Source organism: Anolis carolinensis, chromosome 5, assembly GCF_035594765.1.
Source record: "Anolis carolinensis isolate JA03-04 chromosome 5, rAnoCar3.1.pri, whole genome shotgun sequence".
NCBI classification, from domain to species: domain Eukaryota; kingdom Metazoa; phylum Chordata; class Lepidosauria; order Squamata; family Dactyloidae; genus Anolis; species Anolis carolinensis.
Window position 1 is genome coordinate 157,840,165 of NC_085845.1, and position 21,764 is coordinate 157,861,928.

General features: G+C 37.6%; 1 protein-coding gene across 1 annotated transcript in view; it reads left to right on the forward strand.

Moving 5' to 3' along the window:
• Positions 1-21,764, forward strand: part of otogl (otogelin like) — a 102,569-nt gene that overhangs the window by 11,656 nt on the left and 69,149 nt on the right. The window contains exons 7-20 of the mRNA XM_062982742.1: positions 486-592; positions 1,433-1,539; positions 2,148-2,273; positions 4,089-4,197; positions 4,766-4,812; positions 8,102-8,247; positions 9,984-10,110; positions 12,100-12,277; positions 14,266-14,390; positions 14,973-15,182; positions 16,104-16,269; positions 17,093-17,167; positions 18,522-18,574; positions 20,631-20,793. Of these exons, the coding sequence (XP_062838812.1) occupies positions 486-592; positions 1,433-1,539; positions 2,148-2,273; positions 4,089-4,197; positions 4,766-4,812; positions 8,102-8,247; positions 9,984-10,110; positions 12,100-12,277; positions 14,266-14,390; positions 14,973-15,182; positions 16,104-16,269; positions 17,093-17,167; positions 18,522-18,574; positions 20,631-20,793 (1,739 nt within the window). The remainder of the gene's footprint in view (positions 1-485; positions 593-1,432; positions 1,540-2,147; positions 2,274-4,088; positions 4,198-4,765; positions 4,813-8,101; positions 8,248-9,983; positions 10,111-12,099; positions 12,278-14,265; positions 14,391-14,972; positions 15,183-16,103; positions 16,270-17,092; positions 17,168-18,521; positions 18,575-20,630; positions 20,794-21,764) is intronic.

Here is a 21,764-nt window from a genome sequence, read left to right on the forward strand (position 1 = left end):
TTTTGTGTAAGGAGGCATTTAAAGCATTTGTCCACCCCTGATTAAATCCCTGTGAATCCTTTAAAAATATTTTCTTGGTGGACTGGAGACCAAAAGTATTCAGGAGGCAGCTTGATAATTTAGGTCAGGGTTGGGGAAAGTGAAGCCCATGGGCTACATACTGTCCACAAAGCCATTTTCTTTGGCCTACAGGCGTTTGTGTGTATTGCCCAAAATGGTCTTTAGGAGTGTGGAGGGTATTGGGTATTTATTTACATCATGTTTGGAAGTCTCTTGCCACTCCAGGGTGAAAACACATTTTGCACAATGTTTCAATTTTTGATCCAAAATGTGAATTCTGCTTATTTGTCATAACAGTATTAGATCCTCAATAGCAATATCCATGCAGTATGTGGGGTGGGGTGGGGTGGATTGGGGGTGGAGAGTTTCTGTATTATAATGTAGTACATTTGCATTAGTAATTATCTGGCTCCTTCTACACACAGGACATCTACTTCAAGTGCCAAATACTCTTGCAGTTTCCTTTTTTTAGCTGCCACCAAAGCATAGACCCTTATCCATATATTTCCAGCTGTATGAATGATCTTTGTAGGTAAGCAGAGAATAAGTGTTTTGTTGGAATCCGCCCTGAGTCCCTTTGGGGAGATAGGACGGAATACAAATAAGTTTTATTATATTATTATTATTGGTTATTATTGGCTGCATTATATAGTAGCTATTCTTATACCATTGTCCTGTATATGGCTTTCTGCATCAGGAACAATTCTAAATATTTCTGCTAATGTCAACAATAAGAAGCATGGGACTTACATTTCTTGACTCACACAGGATGTACTTTTCTGGGGTCATGGATTCGTAGAGCTGGCAGGGACTACAACGGTTATTTAGTCCCATGCTATGCCATGCAGGTGCACGAATTGAACGCACTCCTGAAAGATGGCTCAGCTCTTCAAAATAACATTGCATTGGGAAGTCTTCTGCAGTTTAATTTCTATTTTGGAAATGTGAATGCTTGTCTCTCCCTTGAGGATAATGTTACAGAACACCTGAGCACATTTCTGGACCTGAATCTGGCATCTTGCCTGGCATTTCTACATGAAATGTCATCATTTATTTATTTCTTTTTTAATTGGAAATTAGTAGTAAGTAAGAATGCTGTAAATACTGCTAACTTTGGAATTTTATTAATTTTGGGCTATTGATGAACAAAATATTTTGTGGAGTCATTGTCTATGAATGCCAAATTATTCTTTTTTATAATATTTGTTTAATTTGATTACATGTCACAAGACGGGGAGCATCCAATAGCAATAAAATAACAAAACAGAGTTTGACCTGATGACTTTATAATAAGGACTTTCAAGCCATTAGGATGCATACATATGCATATCATGTTAGATTTTGCTAGTAAGGGTTTATTTTGTCTCTTCAGAGAGGATGATGATGAAAGTTACTGCCGAGCAGTGACAGAATATGCTCGATCATGTTCACATGCAGGCTATCCAATACGAGATTGGCGGGATGATTTTCCAGCATGTAGTAAGTTTGGAGCAAGTTCTATTTTAATATTGGTCAAGTGAAGAAAAAAGCTGGTGCTAACCCTTGTCCGACCACCCTAATGTCAATACTAATCGGCAATTTCCAATGTAGTACCTCAACGGACAGCTATGGTGGGCATATCTCAAGTATTCAGGCACAAGAATAATTCTAGCCAATAGAATTCAGGTATCGAATGGGATTACTTAGACATGTTTTAGACATGATTCAAGATCATGCCAAGCTAGACATGTAATGACTGTATTTCCTTAATTTAATTAGTTCTTTAAAACATCTTCCATCATATTAGATTTTAAAGTAGTTTTGAATGAGATTATCATGCTAGATTTCTTCTGATTTTTGTAGATGCAGAATTGTATCCCCACATTCCTGTCACTTTGAGCAAAGCTTTAAATATGTTACTCTATTTGGTTTTTAAAATGTGAACTTGAAACACATTAACTTTAGGATATTAGTGATGAGGTACACTAGTATTAATATATAGTTTTAACAGTTATTGGTATTAAAAATAGAATAAATATTTCATATATTTTGCATATTTGGCCCTGTGAAATTAACCAGAACATAATGTTTAACTTGTTCTATTGTAGTTGATAAATGTGAAGACACTTTTATCCACCGGGATTGTATTAGCTGTTGTCCACCAACCTGTACCTTTGAGAAAGATTGCCTTGGAAGTAACCTTCATTGCTTAGATGGATGCTACTGCCCAGATGGTAAGTGCAATTTTAGCACTGAAATATGTCAAGAACAAGAGAAGTATATTTAAATGGAGACAGCATTCAATTCATTCAAGTCTTTAGAAGATCTGGTCATGGATTTTCATGTTGCATATACAAAAATACTTTCAGATTTACATACACAGCTGTTAAAAATGGTCAGAAATTACATTTTGGATTCCCAAATATATTAATGATTGATACAGATACATAGATTTGGTAATATAATTAAAATATGAGTGTGAGTGTGAATGGCCTGAGTCTTCTGACTGAGCTGTTTGAACCCAAAATGGCAATACACATTAGTACTTTGACCCAGGCCTGTAGCGAGGGGGCGGTTTTAGGGGTTCAACCCCCCCCCCCCGAAATTTTTCAGGTTATTAAAAAAACCTGGTTTACTCATGAATTTTAACTGGATAACCAAATCCCCATGCTAAGTCTATGAGACACAAAACATTAAGAGTCCCTCCAGGCACTATTTCAAGCAGATATTGACAGGTTTGTAGCGGGGAGAGGTGTGTACTAGGGGTTCAACCCCCCCCCCCGAAATTTTCAAAACCCCTCCCGAATTTTTTTTCTGGCTACGGCCCTGCTTTGACCACCCCAAAATGTCCTCTAAGGACAAATAAGGTAGAATAAATTAGTTTAGAGCAGGCATCTTCAAACAGTTGGAGGGCTGCAGTTTGAGGATGTCTGGTTCAGAGCCTTAGATTTTAAAAAAAACTTTATATAACCTAATATCCAGCCACTTTAGAATAAATGTCTCACAAACATTTAGGCAGATACACTTATTTACAAATGTTAAAGGGATATTTATTTACAAACAAGAGACCGTTTGGGAAAAACATTACACAATCAAACATAACAAGATCTATCTGTATCAAGTTTACTCCAGTAGACTTCAGTAGGAACACAGCATATGCAGAGTGTAATACTATAAGCAGTAAGACAGACACAAATCTGAGTTACAAAATGTGAAGAAATAAGGGAGGTGAAAACTAACCCATGACAACCATGGATCAGAAAAACCCAGAAACTTCTAGCTGTTTAGCTTATGTTGTAAGTGTGATAATCACTTCTGCTTACTATTTATTTATTTATTTATTTACAGTATTTATATTCCGCCCTTCTCACCCCAAAGGGGACTCAGGGTGGATCACAATGCACATATACATGGCAAACATTCAATGGCATTAGAACACAACACATATAGACAAATACATATAGACAGAGACAGAGGCAATTTAACATTTCAGCTTCTGGCTTCATGGGGATATGCTCGATTCTGGCCACAGGGGGAGCTACCGCTTCACTGTCCACTGGTGACACCGAGTCCTTGATGGAATACTTCCACAAGCCACTGAAGATTTTTATGGCATCGTAAATTAGTTAAATTAGCCTCCCCGCATAAGTGGTACCTAAATTCATACTTGACAGATGCAACTGTCTTTCAGCTGCATAGGCCAAAAGCAAGCTGGACTATTCATGGTCAGGAGCTTACCCTGATCCGGGCTGGCTTCAAACTCATGACCTCTCTGTCAGTAGTGATTTATTGCAGCTGGCTACTAACCAGCTGCACCACAGCCCGGTCCTGTGGCACAGCTGGTTACTATGCACGGAGTGCTACCTTAACTAGATTTGAAGAAGGATCCTTTGAAACTGTCAAATGTGGATGAAGTGTTATCAACATTCCTCCTCTTATGTCATGACATTTTGGCTGGGGAATATCATTTCTGTCTTTGTTATATATTGAATGACAACACTGTATTTTCTGCAGGTTGTGATTTTATTAATGTTATTTTTGTTACTTAGGTCTTATACTGGACAATGGAACTTGCATTTCTGTATCTGATTGTCCTTGTATTTATCATGGCAGAGCTTTCCCTGTAGGCTCAACAATTGAGCAAGAATGTAGTAATTGGTATGTAATTTTTGTTTGTTTTTCATCTTTTCATTTTGTGTTTGAAAGCACATAAGTCTTTAATTGTAAAGTTTGCTTTGTTATACTCTTGTTGGAAGAATGTATTTTTGATAGATGCATGCATTTACAGTAGAGTCTCACTTATCCAACAATCACTTATCCAACGTTCTGGATTATCCAACGCATTTTTTGTAGTCAATGTTTTCAATATATCATGATATTTTGGTGCTAAATTCGTAAATACAGTAATTACTACATAGCATTACTGTGTATTGAACTACATTGTCTGTAATTTTTTTTGTATAACATGATGTTTTGGTGCTTAATTTGTAAAATCACAACCTAATTTGATGTTTAATAGGCCTTTCCTTAATCTTTCCTTATTATCCAACATATTCGCTTATCCAACGTTCTGCTGGCCCGTTTACGTTGGATAAGCGAGACTCTACTGTATTTAGTAAAAAGCAAAAGCATTACAAAAAGTTATATAACAAAAATGTTTGCAGTGCTTCTCTATCATTCCTAAATGCATACAGCTAATATATTTCTTACATTACAATTTCTTTAGCATTTGTATTGGTGGAACTTGGAACTGCACTCAACATGATTGCCCAGGTCAGATTTTCTTTACAATTATGTAGATGTGTGTATACATATGTATCAATTCATTTCTAAATTAAGGATATATCTACACTATAGAATTAATGCAATTTGAAACTTTGATGGCTCAATGCTATAGAATCATGAGAAAACAAAGTGCTGATGCTGATGAACAGCTGCATTGCATACTGTCCAATCCCCAAAATCTGAACAACACTTGAACCAAGACTTGAGGCTTGAAAACAGGAACCATAGGCAACACTTGAATCAAGACGGGAACAAAGCAGGAGATCTTGCTCTGAAAGCAAAGTCGCTTGATCTGAAATGTGTCTTCTCATTTCCCCTTATTTACCCATTCTTCCAAGACATGAAGGCATTCCTTTGACCTTGGGTTCCCAGCCTTTTGGCAGCAATCCGTAGCGAACGTCTAGGGAGTTTCGTTCTCAGACTCAACCTTGTTTCTCTGTTTAATTGGATGTCCTCATTATCACTTTGGCTGTTGTTGACTTCCCCTGCCCTCCTTCCATTCTGAGATCTGGGAAAGGTCACTCTGATCTGAAGCCTCTGTTATCTCTCCTAGCTCATCTTGGCTGCCTGCCTGCAGCCTTCTCAGAATCTCTGGCTGCTCAGACTGTCTAACATTCTCAGTTTCAGACTGTGCAAACCCAAATCCCCCTTCATCATCAGACTTAACAACAACAGTTGTGCCATCTTTACAAGGTTCTGGAGAGACTTATTTTGCACAGAATTATGGAAAAACCAGACCTATGTATGATTCCACAGCAAGCTGGCTTCAGGAAAGGCAAAAGCTGCATATCACAAGTGCTGAACCTGTCTCAGCACATAGAAGATGGTTTTGAAAAGCAGCAGATTACAGGAGGTGTCTTCATAGACCTATCAGCAGCTTATGACACTGTAAATCATTGCCTTCTCCTGGGAAAACCTAAAATATTACAAAGGACTACCACCTCATCCGATTCATAGGAAATCTGCTACAAAACAAAAGCTTTTTTGTTGAATTCCAGTGTCAGAGAAGCAGATGGCAAAAACTGAAGAACGGCCTGCCTCAGGGGAGCGTGCTTGCTCCATCAATGTTTAACATTTACACAAACGATCAGCCACTGCCAGAAGGGACAGAGAGTTTCATCTATGCTGATGATCGTGCCACCACCACACAAGCAGGAAACTTTGAAATGGTTGAACAGAAGCTCTCCGAATCCTTAGGTGCTCTTACTGCCTATTACAGGGAAAACCAGATGATTCCTAATCCATCTAAAATACAGACATGTGCTTTTCACCTTAAGAACAGACAAGCATCTTGAGCTCTGAAGATTACTTGGGAAGGAAATCACACACCAAAGTACTTGGGAGTTACTCTGGACCAGGGGTCCCCAAACTAAGGCCCCGGGGCCGGATGCGGCCCATCGAAGCTATTTATCCGGCCTCCACGGCACAAGGGCAGAAGTGGGTTGGGCTAAATGACTAAATGACTCTTCTTCTCTTATTATTATTATTATTATTATTATTATTATTATTATTATTATTATTATTAACATTGAGGCTGGGTGGCCATCTGTCAGAGATGCTTTGCTTGTGCTTTTGGTGCACAAAGGCAGAAGGGGATTGGACTCAATGGCCCAAAGGGTCTCTTCCAACCCTTTTTATTATATTATTATTATTATTATTATTATTATTATTATTATTATTATTATTATTATTATTATTAACATTGAGGCTGGGTGGCCATCTGTCAGAGATGCTTTGCTTGTGCTTTTGGTGCACAAAGGCAGAAGGGGATTGGACTCAATGGCCCAAAGGGTCTCTTCCAACCCTTTTTATTATATTATTATTATTATTATTATTATTATTATTATTATTATTATTAACATTGAGGCTGGGTGGCCAACTGTCAGAGATGCTTTGCTTGTGCTTTTGGTGCACAAAGGCAGAAGGGGATTGGACTCAATGGCCCAAAGGGTCTCTTCCAACCCTTTTTATTATTATTATTATTATTATATTATTATTATTATTATTATTATTATTATTATTATTATTATTATTAACATTGAGGCTGGGTGGCCATCCGTCAGGGGTGCTTTGCTTGTGCTTTTGGTGCACAAAGGCAGAAGGGGATTGGACTCAATGGCCCAAAGGGTCTCTTCCAATTCTCTTTGTTATTATTGTTGTTATTATTATTATTATTAATTATTATTAATTATTATTGCTTGGTGGCCAACTATAGTCCGGCCCTCCAACGGTCTAAAGGATCGTGAACTGGCCCCCTGTTTTAAAAGTTTGGGGACCCCTGTCTGGACCATGCTCTGACTTTCAAGAAGCACTACTTTACTATCAAGCAAAAAGTGGGTGCTAAAAACAATATCAGATGAAAGCTGACTGGCACAACTTTGGGATCACAATCAGACACAGTGAAGATATCTGCCCTTGCGCTTTGCAACTCTGCTGCTGAGTACGCATGCCCAGTGTGGAACACATCTCACTACGTTAAAACAGTGGATGTGGCTCAATTCCATAGCATTGAGTCATGGTAGTTAAAATAATGTCAAACTACATTAAATCTGCAGTGCAGATGCACCACTAGTCCCTATATCTAATGTTAAATAGAATAAGAAAAATATAAAATAATTAAAACGAATCTAATGGCACAACCCAGTGCATTTTTACTCAGATAAAACTTCCACTGAGTTCATTGGAACATTCATGGGATTGCAGCCAATTTGCTTAGATCAAACAACAAGAACCAGTCAATCTAGAAATGTTTTTACAAATCTTCTAAGTGATGGTTCTGATTCAGGTGTGTGTCTTCCATAGAAGGTCATAGCTGGCACTATAGGTTATGATATGTGTCATCTTACATTAGTGCACATATAGGCATGTAGAAAGCTGTCCCTTCCTTCTTGGTGGCACAGTATAACCAATAGGATGCTTGGGTTGTTAATAATAATAGTAGTAATAATAATAATATGTTTATATCCCACCCTATCTCCCCATGGGAACTCAGTGTAGCTAACAACATAAAAAGGCAAACATTCAATGCTGTCAAAATACATACATAAATTAATAAAACATATAAAAAATCTTTCCCACTGCAGTATATAAGCCCATCCAACCTTTACAAATAGCAAACTACTTTTGAAATGGTTTTAAGTTTTAAGATATCATAGATTAGTAAAGAAAGAAGTAGAAAAAGAGATACAAGAACTTCAGGAGATTATTTCACAGCTTGTTCCTTGCTGTCATCTGGCTGCATGATACGACTTTGCTAATTGCTTCTTTTTGTCTTTAGCGGAGTGTTCAATTGTTGGCGATTCCCATTTCACAACATTTGATGGTCGCCATTACACCTTTACTGGGATATGTCAGTACATTTTGGTGAAAGGCACTGGGAAAGACAAATTTACAATCACTTTACAGAAAACTCCCTGTGGTCAGGTACGGTCACACTTGAATTAAAATTTCATAGTGATAAATGAATGCCTACATATCTTTATGCAGTTCGAGCCAATAAATTAAGAAGATTAGCAATGGTAAATCACTCTTTTTTTAAAAAAAAATTGAGCATCTAACTGATCATAACCTGGATTTTATTTCAGTTTTAAGGATTGCCTTTTGTAAAACCAATTGTGCCTTTTACTGAGATTAAGTCTACAGAGCTTTTCATTCATGCATGATTACACAAGCATCTACATATTCGGTTACAGACTGAGCAGGTGTCTTAGGCAGATAAATGCTCTTGGTGACAGGGCTGAACAGTTTTGATATACAGCCAACCAGATAAGAAGCGTTTTGAAGCTGACTGAGTTATTTATTTGATATTTTATAAGCGCTCTCATTTCTTGGAAAACTACATCTGAGAGCTCAGAGAATATTGAAATATCAATGGCAGGGCATTCCAACTAGTAGTGGCTAAGTTATGTTGAGTTTACTACAGCATCAAATTATTTTTAAGGCAATTTTTTGCATGCAATTTTAAGAATTAAAATATGCATTTGTTTACTTGAATTAGAGTCAAAGGGAATGTCCATTGTTTATAAACTCCATAGTAAATGCCTTATAGAAGATGTATTATAACTTTACTTTCTACATTTGGTTCCAAAATAATAGCTTGACAGGAGATTGAACCCTGACTCGGGGTACATTTACACTGTAGAATTAATTCTGTTTGACACCACTTTAAGTGTCATTGCTTAATGTTATAAACTCCTGGGAATTATAGTTTGGTGAAGCACCCACACTCTTTGGCACAGAAGGCTAAAGATCTTGTAAAGCCACAACTCCCATGATTCCATAGTATTGAGCCATGGCAGTTAAATTGCTGTCAGACTGCATTAACTCTACAGCAGTGGTTCCCAACCTGTGGTCTGTAGACCACCAGTGGTCCCTAAGAATTAAAATATGGTCCACGGCCTCACCGTTACTACACCATTGCAACAAGAGTGACAGGTTTCACAAAACCTTTTTATATTGCCAAGGCAACGGGGATTTTTTGGGGGGGGACAGGCTGACTACCCACAAAAGGTGTGACAACAAGCCTCCTGACTGCTGCTGCTGCTCCTCCTCCCTCCCCCGAGTAGAGCCATTCCGTGTGATGCCTGGAAGTGGGGACACTTTGGTGTCTTTGTTTTTAGATCTGGTTCTGGGGTTACTTGGGGTGTTAATTCAGAAAATTGCATTGGATAGACCACATCAGCTCTAGATTATTAAATATGGTTTGCTGTGGGTGGGCAGATGGTGACTACTGGATGGCATATGTTCTGTATCAGAAACTAGAGCTGATATAGTCTATCCAATGCAATTTTCTGAATCAGCACCCCCAAAAATAAAACTGAGTTTAAAGTTGACCAAAACCTGATTCGTAACCCATTTTGCTACTAATGTTGGAGAGTGGTCCCTGGTCAAAGTGGTCCCTGGTCAAAAAAAGGTTGGTAAACACTGTTCTGCAGTGTAGATACATCCTGCATCATGAGGTATACTGCATAAATCATTATCTCACAGATTGCTATGAAGATTACATGACAAGTTTGGGGAAATCATTCCTGTTCCATGGAGGAAGACATAATAAAAGTGTAATGTTGATCAAAATTGAATGTTATCTAGTTTAATGAAAATGTTTCTGTATTTCTTTCTCTCCCCACCCACATCCCCCCGGAACACTCTGCCTCGTACAGAACCTTGATCATGCATGCATTCAGTCTGTAACACTTGTTCTTGAAGATGACATAAACAGGCAAGTGACTCTGAGCCAGGGTGGTGACATTCAATATGGCTCTTCCAACCAGGCTTTAAATCTAAATGGTAAGGCACTTTTACTTTTATATTTCTGTGGGGTTTATATTGTTTCTAAGTTCTTTTAAGTTGTTATGTTAGAACACTCTAACCAAGGTTTCTCTTTGAGTAGGTATAAACATTAACCCTGAGCTGTGTGAATGAATGTGCGTCCTCATGCAAGGACAAAGGATGATTAGACTCTACTTTTTTATATAAAGTCATATCCATTTATGGATCAATCAAGTTTTGTATCCTCACAAAGCTCTTTCTACAGTTTTAAAGCTGATAAATGGTGAAATAATTGTAGGCATTGACAGATTAGCATACAGACTTCAATCATCATGTGAATTGAGTTAGGTAGTAGGCCTGCATTGCTGGAATTCTATATGTGAAAATAAATGCATGAAATGGAACAAGTTTTCTTGCTCTAAGCCCCATCTTGTTACAGTCAATTGAAATATTATGTTTTTGGCATTGAATGATAAGCATGTAACTTTCACTCATCATGAGAACTGAATTAGAAAGTTGTCCAATGTATCAACCATTCTGTAGGTGAAAGCAAAAATACGTAACATGAAGCACTTTTTATAAGCTTCTCTTCTCATACATTGAAACAATACATCATAATTTGGGGTTTTTTGGGGGACTATTATATGAAAGTATTTTAAATGGCTTGAATATGCACACATGCACACAACCTGCAAGTGACTATTTAAATTGTCTGTCACTTAAGAATGGATTGACAACTGCTCAACAGCCTCCCCCCTGCCCCCCAGCATTTTTTTCAACTTTTAACAAGTTACCACAGCATGCAGAGAAAGTTGTCTTAATTTTTCTGCTGTTGTTGTTTGTAATTCTGATGATGATTATAATATTTTTTCTTCGGTATCCACTGGAGTTTGGTTCCAGGGCCTCCCCCTTCCCCATGGATGCCAAAATCCATGGATGTTCAAACCCAGTTATATATAATGGCATAGTAAAATGGTGCCCCTTATATAAAATAGCAAAACCAAGGTTTGCTTTTGTTTTTTTTTTAATGTAGTGGAATCTGCAGATGCAAAATCCATAGACATGGGCCCTTCCACATGGCTGTAAAAAATCTACATTGAAATGGATTATATGGCAGTGTGGACACAGATAATCCAGTTCAAAGCAGATATTGTGGATTATCTACTTTAATATTCTGGGTTATACGGCTGTGTGGACGGGCCCATGGAGGGCTAGCTGTATTTAGTATGACATAAGTGACAAAATGGTTTGAAGTGTGTTGATTTTGAAGGTTTGCCACTTGTTAGAGTTAGGCTTCCATATCCCTAGGTTCTGCATCCACAGATTCAACCAATCACAGCTCAAAAAATTCAGAAATAGCATATTTAAAAACCTTTGTTTTGTCTTGCAACAAACATGAAACTGATTTGTAAGGCATGCCTTGCTGTAGCCTCCCACCATTTCACAGATCTTAAGTCCCTCTTTATCACTGTATTACATTGTTCACACAACTCATTTTTATACAAGGAATACCATTTTATTATGCCATTATGGAGCAGCCATGGATTTTGGTATTCATGGGAGTCCTGGAAACAAAGTCCAGCAGATACTAAGGGTGCACTGTATCCCAAGAGAATGAATAGGAATAATCAGCTGTTAGTTTTCTGCAATTCAAAGAGATATTTGAATTAGATATGGACTTGTTTTAAAATGGAAGTGCTCTTGTATGTGAAGGGATTGAATTCCAGTAGCAACTGGGAATTTCCTTGATCATCTTTTCTTTTGCAGCCTCTTATGGAGGCAGCACTACCTTATATGTTGTTCTAGAGTATGTACAGGTCCCCTGGCCTTTCAGAGCAGCATTTAAGGCTAGCTTGGGATGCATGAAGATGTGAAGAAGAATGATCGAAAACTGCTTTTCTTCCTTCTCTCAGTGACTATATAGACCTCATTCATATCTGTTCATGTTTGCCTTGGACAATTGTTGGACTTTGTTCTTAGATCTTCTCTTTCTTCCCTCCTGTGTAGGATATGTTGAAGTACAGAACTTGTCTTCATTGTTTGTGCAGCTGAAAACTAAATTTGGCTTAAAAATCCATTTTGCTAAAGATGGTGAAAGAGTGTATATTCAACTCAGCACTGTCTGGAAGAGCAGAACATTGGGTCTTTGTGGAACTTACAATGGGAATTTAAGAGATGATTTTTTGTAAGTTTAACTGATACAATTCCTTCATTATTTTATTTAACCTTCTTGTCAACTCATAAATAGTGTAATTACAGTTGATGGTCATAAGGTGATCATTGAGCTTACCCATGCACTGATCTCAATTGCTATGACAGAGCTTTTCTGGATAGTGGTTCTGTTTGTGTTTGACCACTCTCCCAAATTATATAGCTAGAAAGCATCAACAAATATTCACCTTTCACAATATATGATTGTCATCATGAATATGTCCTCAAGAGATCCTAAAAGCTCCGTCAGAATAAAAGGGAAGTAACATAAAGTTGTGTTCAATGTGTTGTTAAACATAAAGCTGAGATGTAAATTGTAAGATTCCAATGTTCTAATAACTATAGCATCAGCAACAACAATTATTACTTATGCTTCTCCCTGTGGATTGAGGTAGGGAACAACAATAAATAGCTGCACCCCTTCCTAGATTTGGAGGACCTAATGATGGTAGTCCATGCACTGGTAACCTTAAGTTGCAATGCGCTTTACATTGGACGTTTTGTACCAAGTTTGGAAACTTCAGTTTGTTCAAAATATGGCAACCAGATTGGTTACAGGAACATCCAGGAGTGAACATATTATATCCATACTAAAGTCACCCAACTGACTTCCAATTAGTTTCTGGGCAAAGTACAAAGTGTCTTTTGTACATTAAAGCCTTACATGATTTGGGTCCAGGTTGTCTACCAAATCACTTTTTCCTATACAATCTGCCCCGAATACTTAGATCCTACGCGGGGCAGTTACTCTAGCCTGCCAGAACCCAACTGGAGATTATCACCCGGGGGACCTTTTCATCAGCCACCTCATGACTCTGGAACAACCTACTGGAAGAGATCCAGCAACTAAATGAGATGTTGGAATTCAAAACACATTTGAAGACCTATCTCTTCTGGCAGGCCTACCCAGCCAGTTTTAACCATACATTTTAAATTTGCATCTTATGTTTAATCTTTGTTCTGTGTATTTTAATATGTATTTTGTAGGAAAATGTTTCAAGATGTGTATTTTATTGAATGTTTTAGATGTTTATGTGTTTTTAGTTTGTTGTAAGAAATAAAATTATTATTATTATTATTATTAGCACAGAAAGGAAAGTTTCCTTTCCTTCTCAGAAAGGAAACTTCAAATAGTGGGAGAATGCATAAGAGAGCCCAGAAAACATCTATATGTCCCAGTCTCGGCCTGTGAATGAGATATTTGTGATATGTATTTGGTATAAGACTGAATACCACACACCGATTTTTTGTATTGATTTTTAGTGGCATACCATAATTATTTTTGTGATCTCGAATCTAGTGCGCCATCGAATCTAATGTATACCTCAATTTTCAAAACCTGGAAACCCTGCTGGCAAATGTAATGCTCAGTGCCAAAAAGTGCACTCTTTATTTTTGGGCCAAAAAGGTGTGTATTACAGTTGCTGCCTGCTTAGAATTCTTTCTTTAAAACACAAAAATGTTAGCGCTCCAAAGTTTTCAGCAATGAAAAGGAAAAGGTTGGGGTAGATCTATGCTGCAGAATGAATCCACTTTAACTGCCTTGGTGTAATGCTATGGAATACTGGGGGCTGTAAATTGAGAAGGTCTTGAGCCTTCTCTGCCAAAGAGGGCTGATGCCTTACCAAACTACAAATCACAGGATTGCATAGGATTGAGTCCTGGCCATTTAATTAGAGATGACGTCCCTCAAAGAGGATCTCCAGGTGCAGCTCCTGAAGCACCTTCCCCTTTTGCTTTGGCTTAGCACTAAGATGCCCGTATGACGCAAATCTAATGTGCACCCCAATTTTGGCAAGGTCATTTAGCCAAAAAGGATGAGCATTAGATTCAAGTAAATAATGTGGTCTTTGACTTGCTAAAGTATGATAATACAGTTTTCCCCATCATCTACCATGCCTTCAGGCATCTTCTCCTGGGCAATCTGACATTTCTGTTTAATCATGTGGTTTTCTCTTTCAGATCTCCAGCAGGAATGATTGAGGGAACTCCACAGCTTCATGCTAATGCGTGGAAGGTTTCATCGGCATGTCATGTGCCTGTCAACATCCCTGTGGTTGATCCTTGTAACATTAACCAACAAAATGGTGGGCTTTTATTTCACAATTTCAACATAGAGTTCGCATAATCTGATTATTTGATCAGCCTTTGCTGGTGTCTGAGATGTATTACTATCTTCAAATTAATGGAGTCTCTTCTTTTGATCTGCTGTTTTGAAAACAATCATATTAGTAAGTGTGAATCAAGGTCAAGTTTGCTCAAATGTAATTGATTCAAATATGACAATTCAATACATCTCAGTATTGAACTAGTTGAAGTCATATCAGTGGGGTGATGAATCTAAATTTTAGAAAAAGCTTTCCAAGTGCTGACCCTATTTGGGGAAATAATTTAGCATCTTAGAAAGTTCCTTTAAATATAAGACTCAAACCTGGCATAACTTCTCAATTGCACTGACATGTGAGCCACCAGCCATTACAGTTTACTTTCATCAGATTGAATCTACTAACATCAGTGGAATGAGGATTGTGCCCTTATATTTGTACACATTGTAGTTTGAACATCCTTTGGCTTTGCTGTGGTATGTATTAACTGTCTTTGCAATTTATTTTTGTTGAACATTTTGACAGCATTAACATTATAATAAGCCAGATTTCATTTTTCCCTAGCTGGATATGCATCCCAGTGTGATGTCATCAATCAAGAACTCTTTGCTCCATGCCATGTCTATATTGATCCAGCACTATATTACCAGGTGTGTCGCTTTGATGCTTGTAAATGTGGAAGCAGCTGTTTGTGCAATGCCCTAGCTCATTATGCTCATATATGCAGAAAACATGGAATTAGTATTGACTTCAGATCCCAAGTCTCACATTGCGGTAAGTTTCAGAATACAAACATGGTTTATACAAAGACTGAAATGTTCTTAGGATAGATGTATTCAGTAAAACAATGTATTCAGAAACTACGTGTTTCCAAATTTGTCTATCTTACTCACAGACATACAAATAATTTAAGCAGATAAAAGTTCATTTTTATAATTAGAACTTCTCTACATGTTCATAAAGCAAGTAAGAAAAAACTGGTACTGGATTGGGCCTGGGCAGCAATTCAGATTTCAAATCCCCTCTGTATATAGGAAAAGACTCATACTTTAAGATAACATGAATTGTATGTGTTTAAATTAAAATGACCATATATGACCTTTCTTTCTCTATGGACCTCATCAAAAAGGCCCATGGTTTTGCCCTGCAAATCCATGGGCTCCCAACGGGGTATGTGGAGAAGTCGCTGCTCCACACCCACATCACCCACCTTACCTTGCTTCTCATCCCATGGGAGGATCATTACCCCCCATTGCTGGGAGGTAATGTTGCTGCAGCTGTGCCGTGTACTGCTTCCTCTCCCTTTTTGGCACGGAGTCTGACCAGAAGTGTCTGTACATCGTGGGAAAGGCTCTGTGCCGAAAATGGAGGGGAATCGGTGTACGACAGGCAAATTGGCCCATCTGACAAGGTAGCAAGTCTATAACCACTTTCTTTTTTTCAGTGTGGAGCACTGAATTTATCCCTATTTGTAACAATATCAGCAAATGGTAGAGGACAGTATGTTTCAATAGACAGAAAGCTTGAGATTTTGTGCTCGGTTAAAGACACATTGACCTTGTTGTATATCACAACAAGTCATTGTGTAGTTGTTGACATTTGGCAAAAGAGAGGAGTTCATCTAAGTTTGTTAAAGCATAATACCTGCACTGGTTTTTGTAGTTCCAACTGAAATCATGAATTGTGTCTCCACAGCATTAGTGTGTAGAAGTGGTATGCTGTACCACTCATGTTCCTCTTTTTGTGAACATTCCTGTTCTTCCCTTCCTGTTTTGGATACTTGTGATCATGACTGCGCTGAAGGCTGCAATTGCCCCCAGGGAAAATACTTTGAAGACTCTATCAACTTTTGTGTGCCAGTGTAAGTTTTGCTAAATGTATTCATTTATGGACTTCTTGAAATACCTTCAAACTCTACTGTTCAAGATGTTTTCCCCTGCTTTTCTTAACAGGGTTAAGATCATACATCTGGAATAGATCCTTTGGTGATACAGGTTGAATATCCCTTATTCAAAATGGTTGGGAACAAAAATATTTTAGATTTTAATTTCTTTTTGGATTTTGGAATACTTGTGTTCCAGGATATCTCATTATACACACACACGCACACACACAAACACACATAAAATGAGATATCTTGGAAATGGGATCCAGGTCTAAACATGAAATTCATGTATGTTTCATATACACCCTATACACGAGGGTAATTTTATATATAATATTTGTAATATTTTTGTGCATGACATAAAGTCTGTGTACATTGATTTACCAGAAAACAAATATATAACTATCTCAGCCACCCACAGTTTTTGTTTTTTGGGTGCTAGGGTTATGGTTATGGTCATTTGTTTAATAGCTTTTCAAATATTTGCTGATTTCACTGGGATCACAGTATTCCATAGTTATTAAGTAGGGAGTACCTTAATAAGATACCTGCATAGCCACCAGCAATTAAAATTCCACAATGCATCCCATCTCTGCCAACCATCGCAAATATGTCTCAGGGGAAATCTTATAGAAATCAGACTATAAATCTAATTTATTGTTATATTAATAGGTGTTTTCTGACAGTCATAGTGACATTCTTAGGTCAGATTTTCCATAATATCTTTAAACATTGTTATTTATAGAGTATAATAGAGTTATGTAATGCTTTACTCCATTCATATGATTTGTATGTCCAGGACTAGTTGTCGGTGTTATTATAAAGGGAGAGGCTTTCAACCTGGGGAAATTCTACCCACACCATCAGGCTCGTGGTAAGTTCTAATACTAAGAGTTTCATTTTTTTTATCCATCACATATGAGAGCACTGAATCCATAGGCTGACTTTTGTACATATATAATTTTGGATTGTTAGTTCTTATGATCAGTTGCTTTTCCTACTGAATATTTAGTTTGCTTTCACAAACAAGCTTCATATATTGCTTGTTGATTATGTTAATTTTGGTTATTTATTAAACTGAAATACTTTATTCAATCATGGGCACTATTGTCTACATTTCAAACAGTATTTCCCCCACAGAAAATAATATTTCTGCACAGAATTTTATTTTACACAGAATTTTTTCTGCACAGGAAATGCTATTTTCTGCACAAAGAATGATGTGTGAATTTTGTGCAAACAAAATCCAAACTGGAATAGTCTTCAAAAGCTGAATAGTTTTCAAAGTCTTCCTTGTAATAGGAAGACATGCCCACAAATTTCTTGTTTCTGCCTTTAAGACCACAATTAGTGAAATATTCCTACTCTGGAGTATGGCTGAGTATGTAGAATTAGCCCCCACTCTTCCCACTTTCTGTAAAGACTTGAAAACTTGGATGTTCCGATGTGCCTTTGAATAACAGTTTAGCCCCCAATCATGGCTGCCCAGCCCTAATATCTTGTTTTGGTTTTCCAGCACTTTACTTCCAGCCCTGGCCTTATTGTTCTGTGTTTTGCACAAGCCTTGCCCTTCTCTCTTGAATTTGAACATGCCCACTTTTTCCAGTTACTGGTTGTGAAGTCGATTGATGTATTTTATGATGTTTTTACTTTTCCGGTTTTAATTGTTTTAATTATATTGTTTATTTGTTAAATGTTTTTAATTATGTAACTTTGAATGTTTTGTTTATGCTGGGCTTGATCCCCATGTAAGCTGCCTCAAGTCCCTTCAGGAAGATGGTGGCGGGTTATAAGAATAAAGTTATTATTATTATTATTACTCGGAATGACTGAGTATGATTGAGTACAGCAGCAATGTAAAGTGAAATAGGGTATCCTTGATCCTGTCTTCAAAACTCTAAGTTCTTACAATGACACATCCAGACTATAACAAACAATTCCAAATATAGATCACATTAGAGAGTCCTATCAACTGACTTGGAAATCCCATACAATTGAGTCATATTCTCCATACACAAAGTGGATTAAATACAAGTATTAGCACGAATAATGTTTTTTTAAGTTTAGAATGTGATTTTGTTGTATTCCCATGTTATCGTGTCTTGATTACATTATTATATCAGGTTTCAAAAATCTGTTATGATGAACATGTTGCTGTTGATAAAATCAGAATTGTAGTTTTCTGATATTAAACTATGAACATATGTATTTTAATGTTCACTGACTAGCCAGTGTCTAAATGGAACAATGAGATGTACTGAAGCTGTTACAGTTCCTGCAGGTAATTACATTTATTTTTTTTCAGAAAAAGAGTTAAAGACATTTAGATTCAATCACCTTTTTTCTTAGGTTGAAGAATATCAGTTGTATTCATTATTTGGAATTATCAAAAATTGATATTGATATTCAAATAGATCTAGTGGGCATATTATTATCCTTTAAAATGCTATTTTTTTTAGCCTTTCCTGAAGTTATAAACAATAATCTTAGCAGTAGGACCTATAGGTGGATGTGCTCTGTTTATGTTTAGTGAGTAAATGTCAGATTATTGATTTATGAACTACTAGCTGTGCCTGGCCACGCGTTGCTGTGGCTACTTTACTGTAGTATTGGACTGGGTGGCCTTTAGGGGTCTCTGTCATCTGTGTGATTGTAGGCTTGTATTATGATTATTATTTTGGAGGTACTGGATGGCCATCTGTTGGGAATGTTTGGATTGTGTCCTCCATGGCAGAAAGAGGTTGGACTGGATGGCCTTTAGAGGTCTCTCCTATCTGTGTGATTGCAGGAGAGTTGTTTTATGAGTATTGTGGAGATATTGGATGGGCATATGATAGGAGTGCTTGGTTTGTGTCCTCCTGCATGGTAGGAGAACTTTGAACTGGTTGATCCTTAGGGGTGTCTGCAAATGGTAGGCTTGCGAGTGTGCGAGCATGGAGGGGTGGTGGTGGAAGAGGCTCAGGCACTTCGTTCCCTGGTGGCACTTTGAGGCCCTAACTTGCGCTCTGCCCTTCCTCCCTTGCTATGTGCCCGGCCACTCGTTTTCCTCCCTTCCCTCCACCCCCAGAGGGTCGTGTGGGCCACAGTTTCCCAATCCAAGATGTTTTTGAAATGTATTCTAAGGATGTTGTGGGAACTCAGAAGAGAGGAAAACCACCAGTTTTGCATGTTTGTTACTGGGTGCCATTTTCTGCCCCAGGCTTGTGCGCCATTCCTGTGGGAACAGGGAAATGTAGTTTAAAGACTTAGCTGAATCTCCCTGGAGAGGGAAGTGGTAGTTTTTCCGTTGTGTCTCTCTGGTGCCGCGTGGTCCTCTGAGGAGGACTGTGGCAAAGATGGCATCGGTGGTGGCCAGAGGCAAGTGTGCACGTGAGTGTGTGTGGAGGGGTACATGTGAGGTTTGCGTGGTGGCTCCTTTTCCACGCATGCGCAGTTGGTGTTTAGGGGGTATTCAGCTTTTTTGGGGATGAGTGTGTTATGGAGTTGTGGTTGTGTTGTCAGAACCCAGCGGGGAGGACCCTGGGCTGTGTTGTCAAGTTTCGTGTTTCTGTGTTGTTTAGTTTTGTTGTTAAGCTCTCCTCTAAAATGGTCAGAACACACACATATATATAGATTTGTACTTATGTGAAACTTTAAAAGGTTTGCATTTCAAGTCTACAGCCACTGGTGTCTGTCAAACAAATGTGAAATTTGTTGGATCTGACGAAGTTGACTTTGTCTACAAAAGCTCATGCTACCAACATTATCCTCTCAGTTAGTCTTTAAGGTGCTACAAGATCCCTTTACTTATTGATATTCCAGACTCACACTGATATGTCTTTGAAATATATTCTTAATAACTTGAAATACTTTGTAACATATAATTTAAACAACGTATTCACATTTAATCCAAGGAATAATATTGTACTATACAGTTTCCTGTATCACTGCTGGGTGATGTGAACAGAGAATTATCCAGAAGCAATTCAGTATGTTTAAGAAATTACTTGGTAACTTTGATTTACATGAAATGAACTGAAACTTGTCAAATAAAAAGCTATTTGATGCATGCTGAACTTTGCACTAGAGCATAATTTATAAAATGTCAGTGTTGATGTTTGTTTTGGAGAGTTCTGACAATCCTAGACATTGTCAGACTATAGTAATCCTACACAGTATAAATTGAAGATTTTTAAAAATAATTTAAAGAATAAAGTATTAAATTGTAGCTAGGAATATGTATTGATTTATTTTGCTAGAGTTATGAGCCATTAAAAATAAACACTTGAATTCCAGTTGATTTCAAGGTAGAATTAAGCATATATTGATCTCATGTAATTTGCACTTCACATTTCCAGTTCAGACATGCCCTGAAGGAAAAATCTACTACGATTGCCAATCTCATGAACTTGGCTTGCCATCTGCTGGAGTAAACTGTGAGCTGTCATGTGCAAATCTAGCCATGAACTTTACCTGTGCACCATCTCCTCCATGTGTAAGTGGCTGCATTTGTCCCCCTGGGTAAGTATTTCTGATAGTATTGGACTGAGAAATACTGATTTTTTAAAAAAAGAAATTATATGTTCCTTATCTCTTTCAGTAATTTCAGAGAGCTATAGTGATTTTAATTTTCTTTAAAAGAGAGCACATTAATTTCATTGGTAAATAAATGAGGAGGACTTTTTGGAAACAAGATAATCAATGGACCATGGCATATCTGAGGGGAGAGCCAGTGACATAGAGGAGTACCACTAGGAATTTAGGATTAGGCTATGAACAAGGATAGATAAATCTGCTTAAAGGAGTCATAGTGTTTCAGTGTCGGAAATCATGGTGATGGGTGCATGGGTGTAGGGAAGAAGCTTTATTTTGTGTGGGATAGGGTTTTCGGATGTGTGTATGGTCTGTAATACGTTGTGTATTGTTGTTTGAATGTTATGGTAAACTCTTATATTAATAAAAAATAAATGAGAAAAAAAGATAATCAATAGACCAAATTTGGAGAATCACATAGTTGCCAAATAAATCAAGAAAAGAGTGTTTTTCCTCATGTATATTGAGCCTTATAGTGAGCTTGCGGAAAAAGCAAAAAGTCTCCCATTTAGATGTTTTTTGCTTTCATCCAAACTGGCACTTGGAATTTATGACTTGGAGTTACTGCATTTGGACTACAAATCCCATAATCCCCCAGATAGAATGGCCCTGGGTGTCTGAAGTAGGGAAGTAATGAAAAGGCTCCAGAACATGGCAGGACATTGCACCAAACTACAGTTTAATTTCTTTTGTGTGTGTGCATATGCATATCTTCAAGACACTATATGGCAAGCTCATGAATTTCCTAGGGTTTTCTTGGGAAAGAAATACAGGTAATTTTACTAATTCATTCTTCTGAAATATAGCCTACAGCATCTGTCTGTCTTCTCCAATCTGTCATTCTTACTAGTTTGGACTAAATGAAAGTTACAGTTAATGGAAAACTTCTTGGTTTGTTT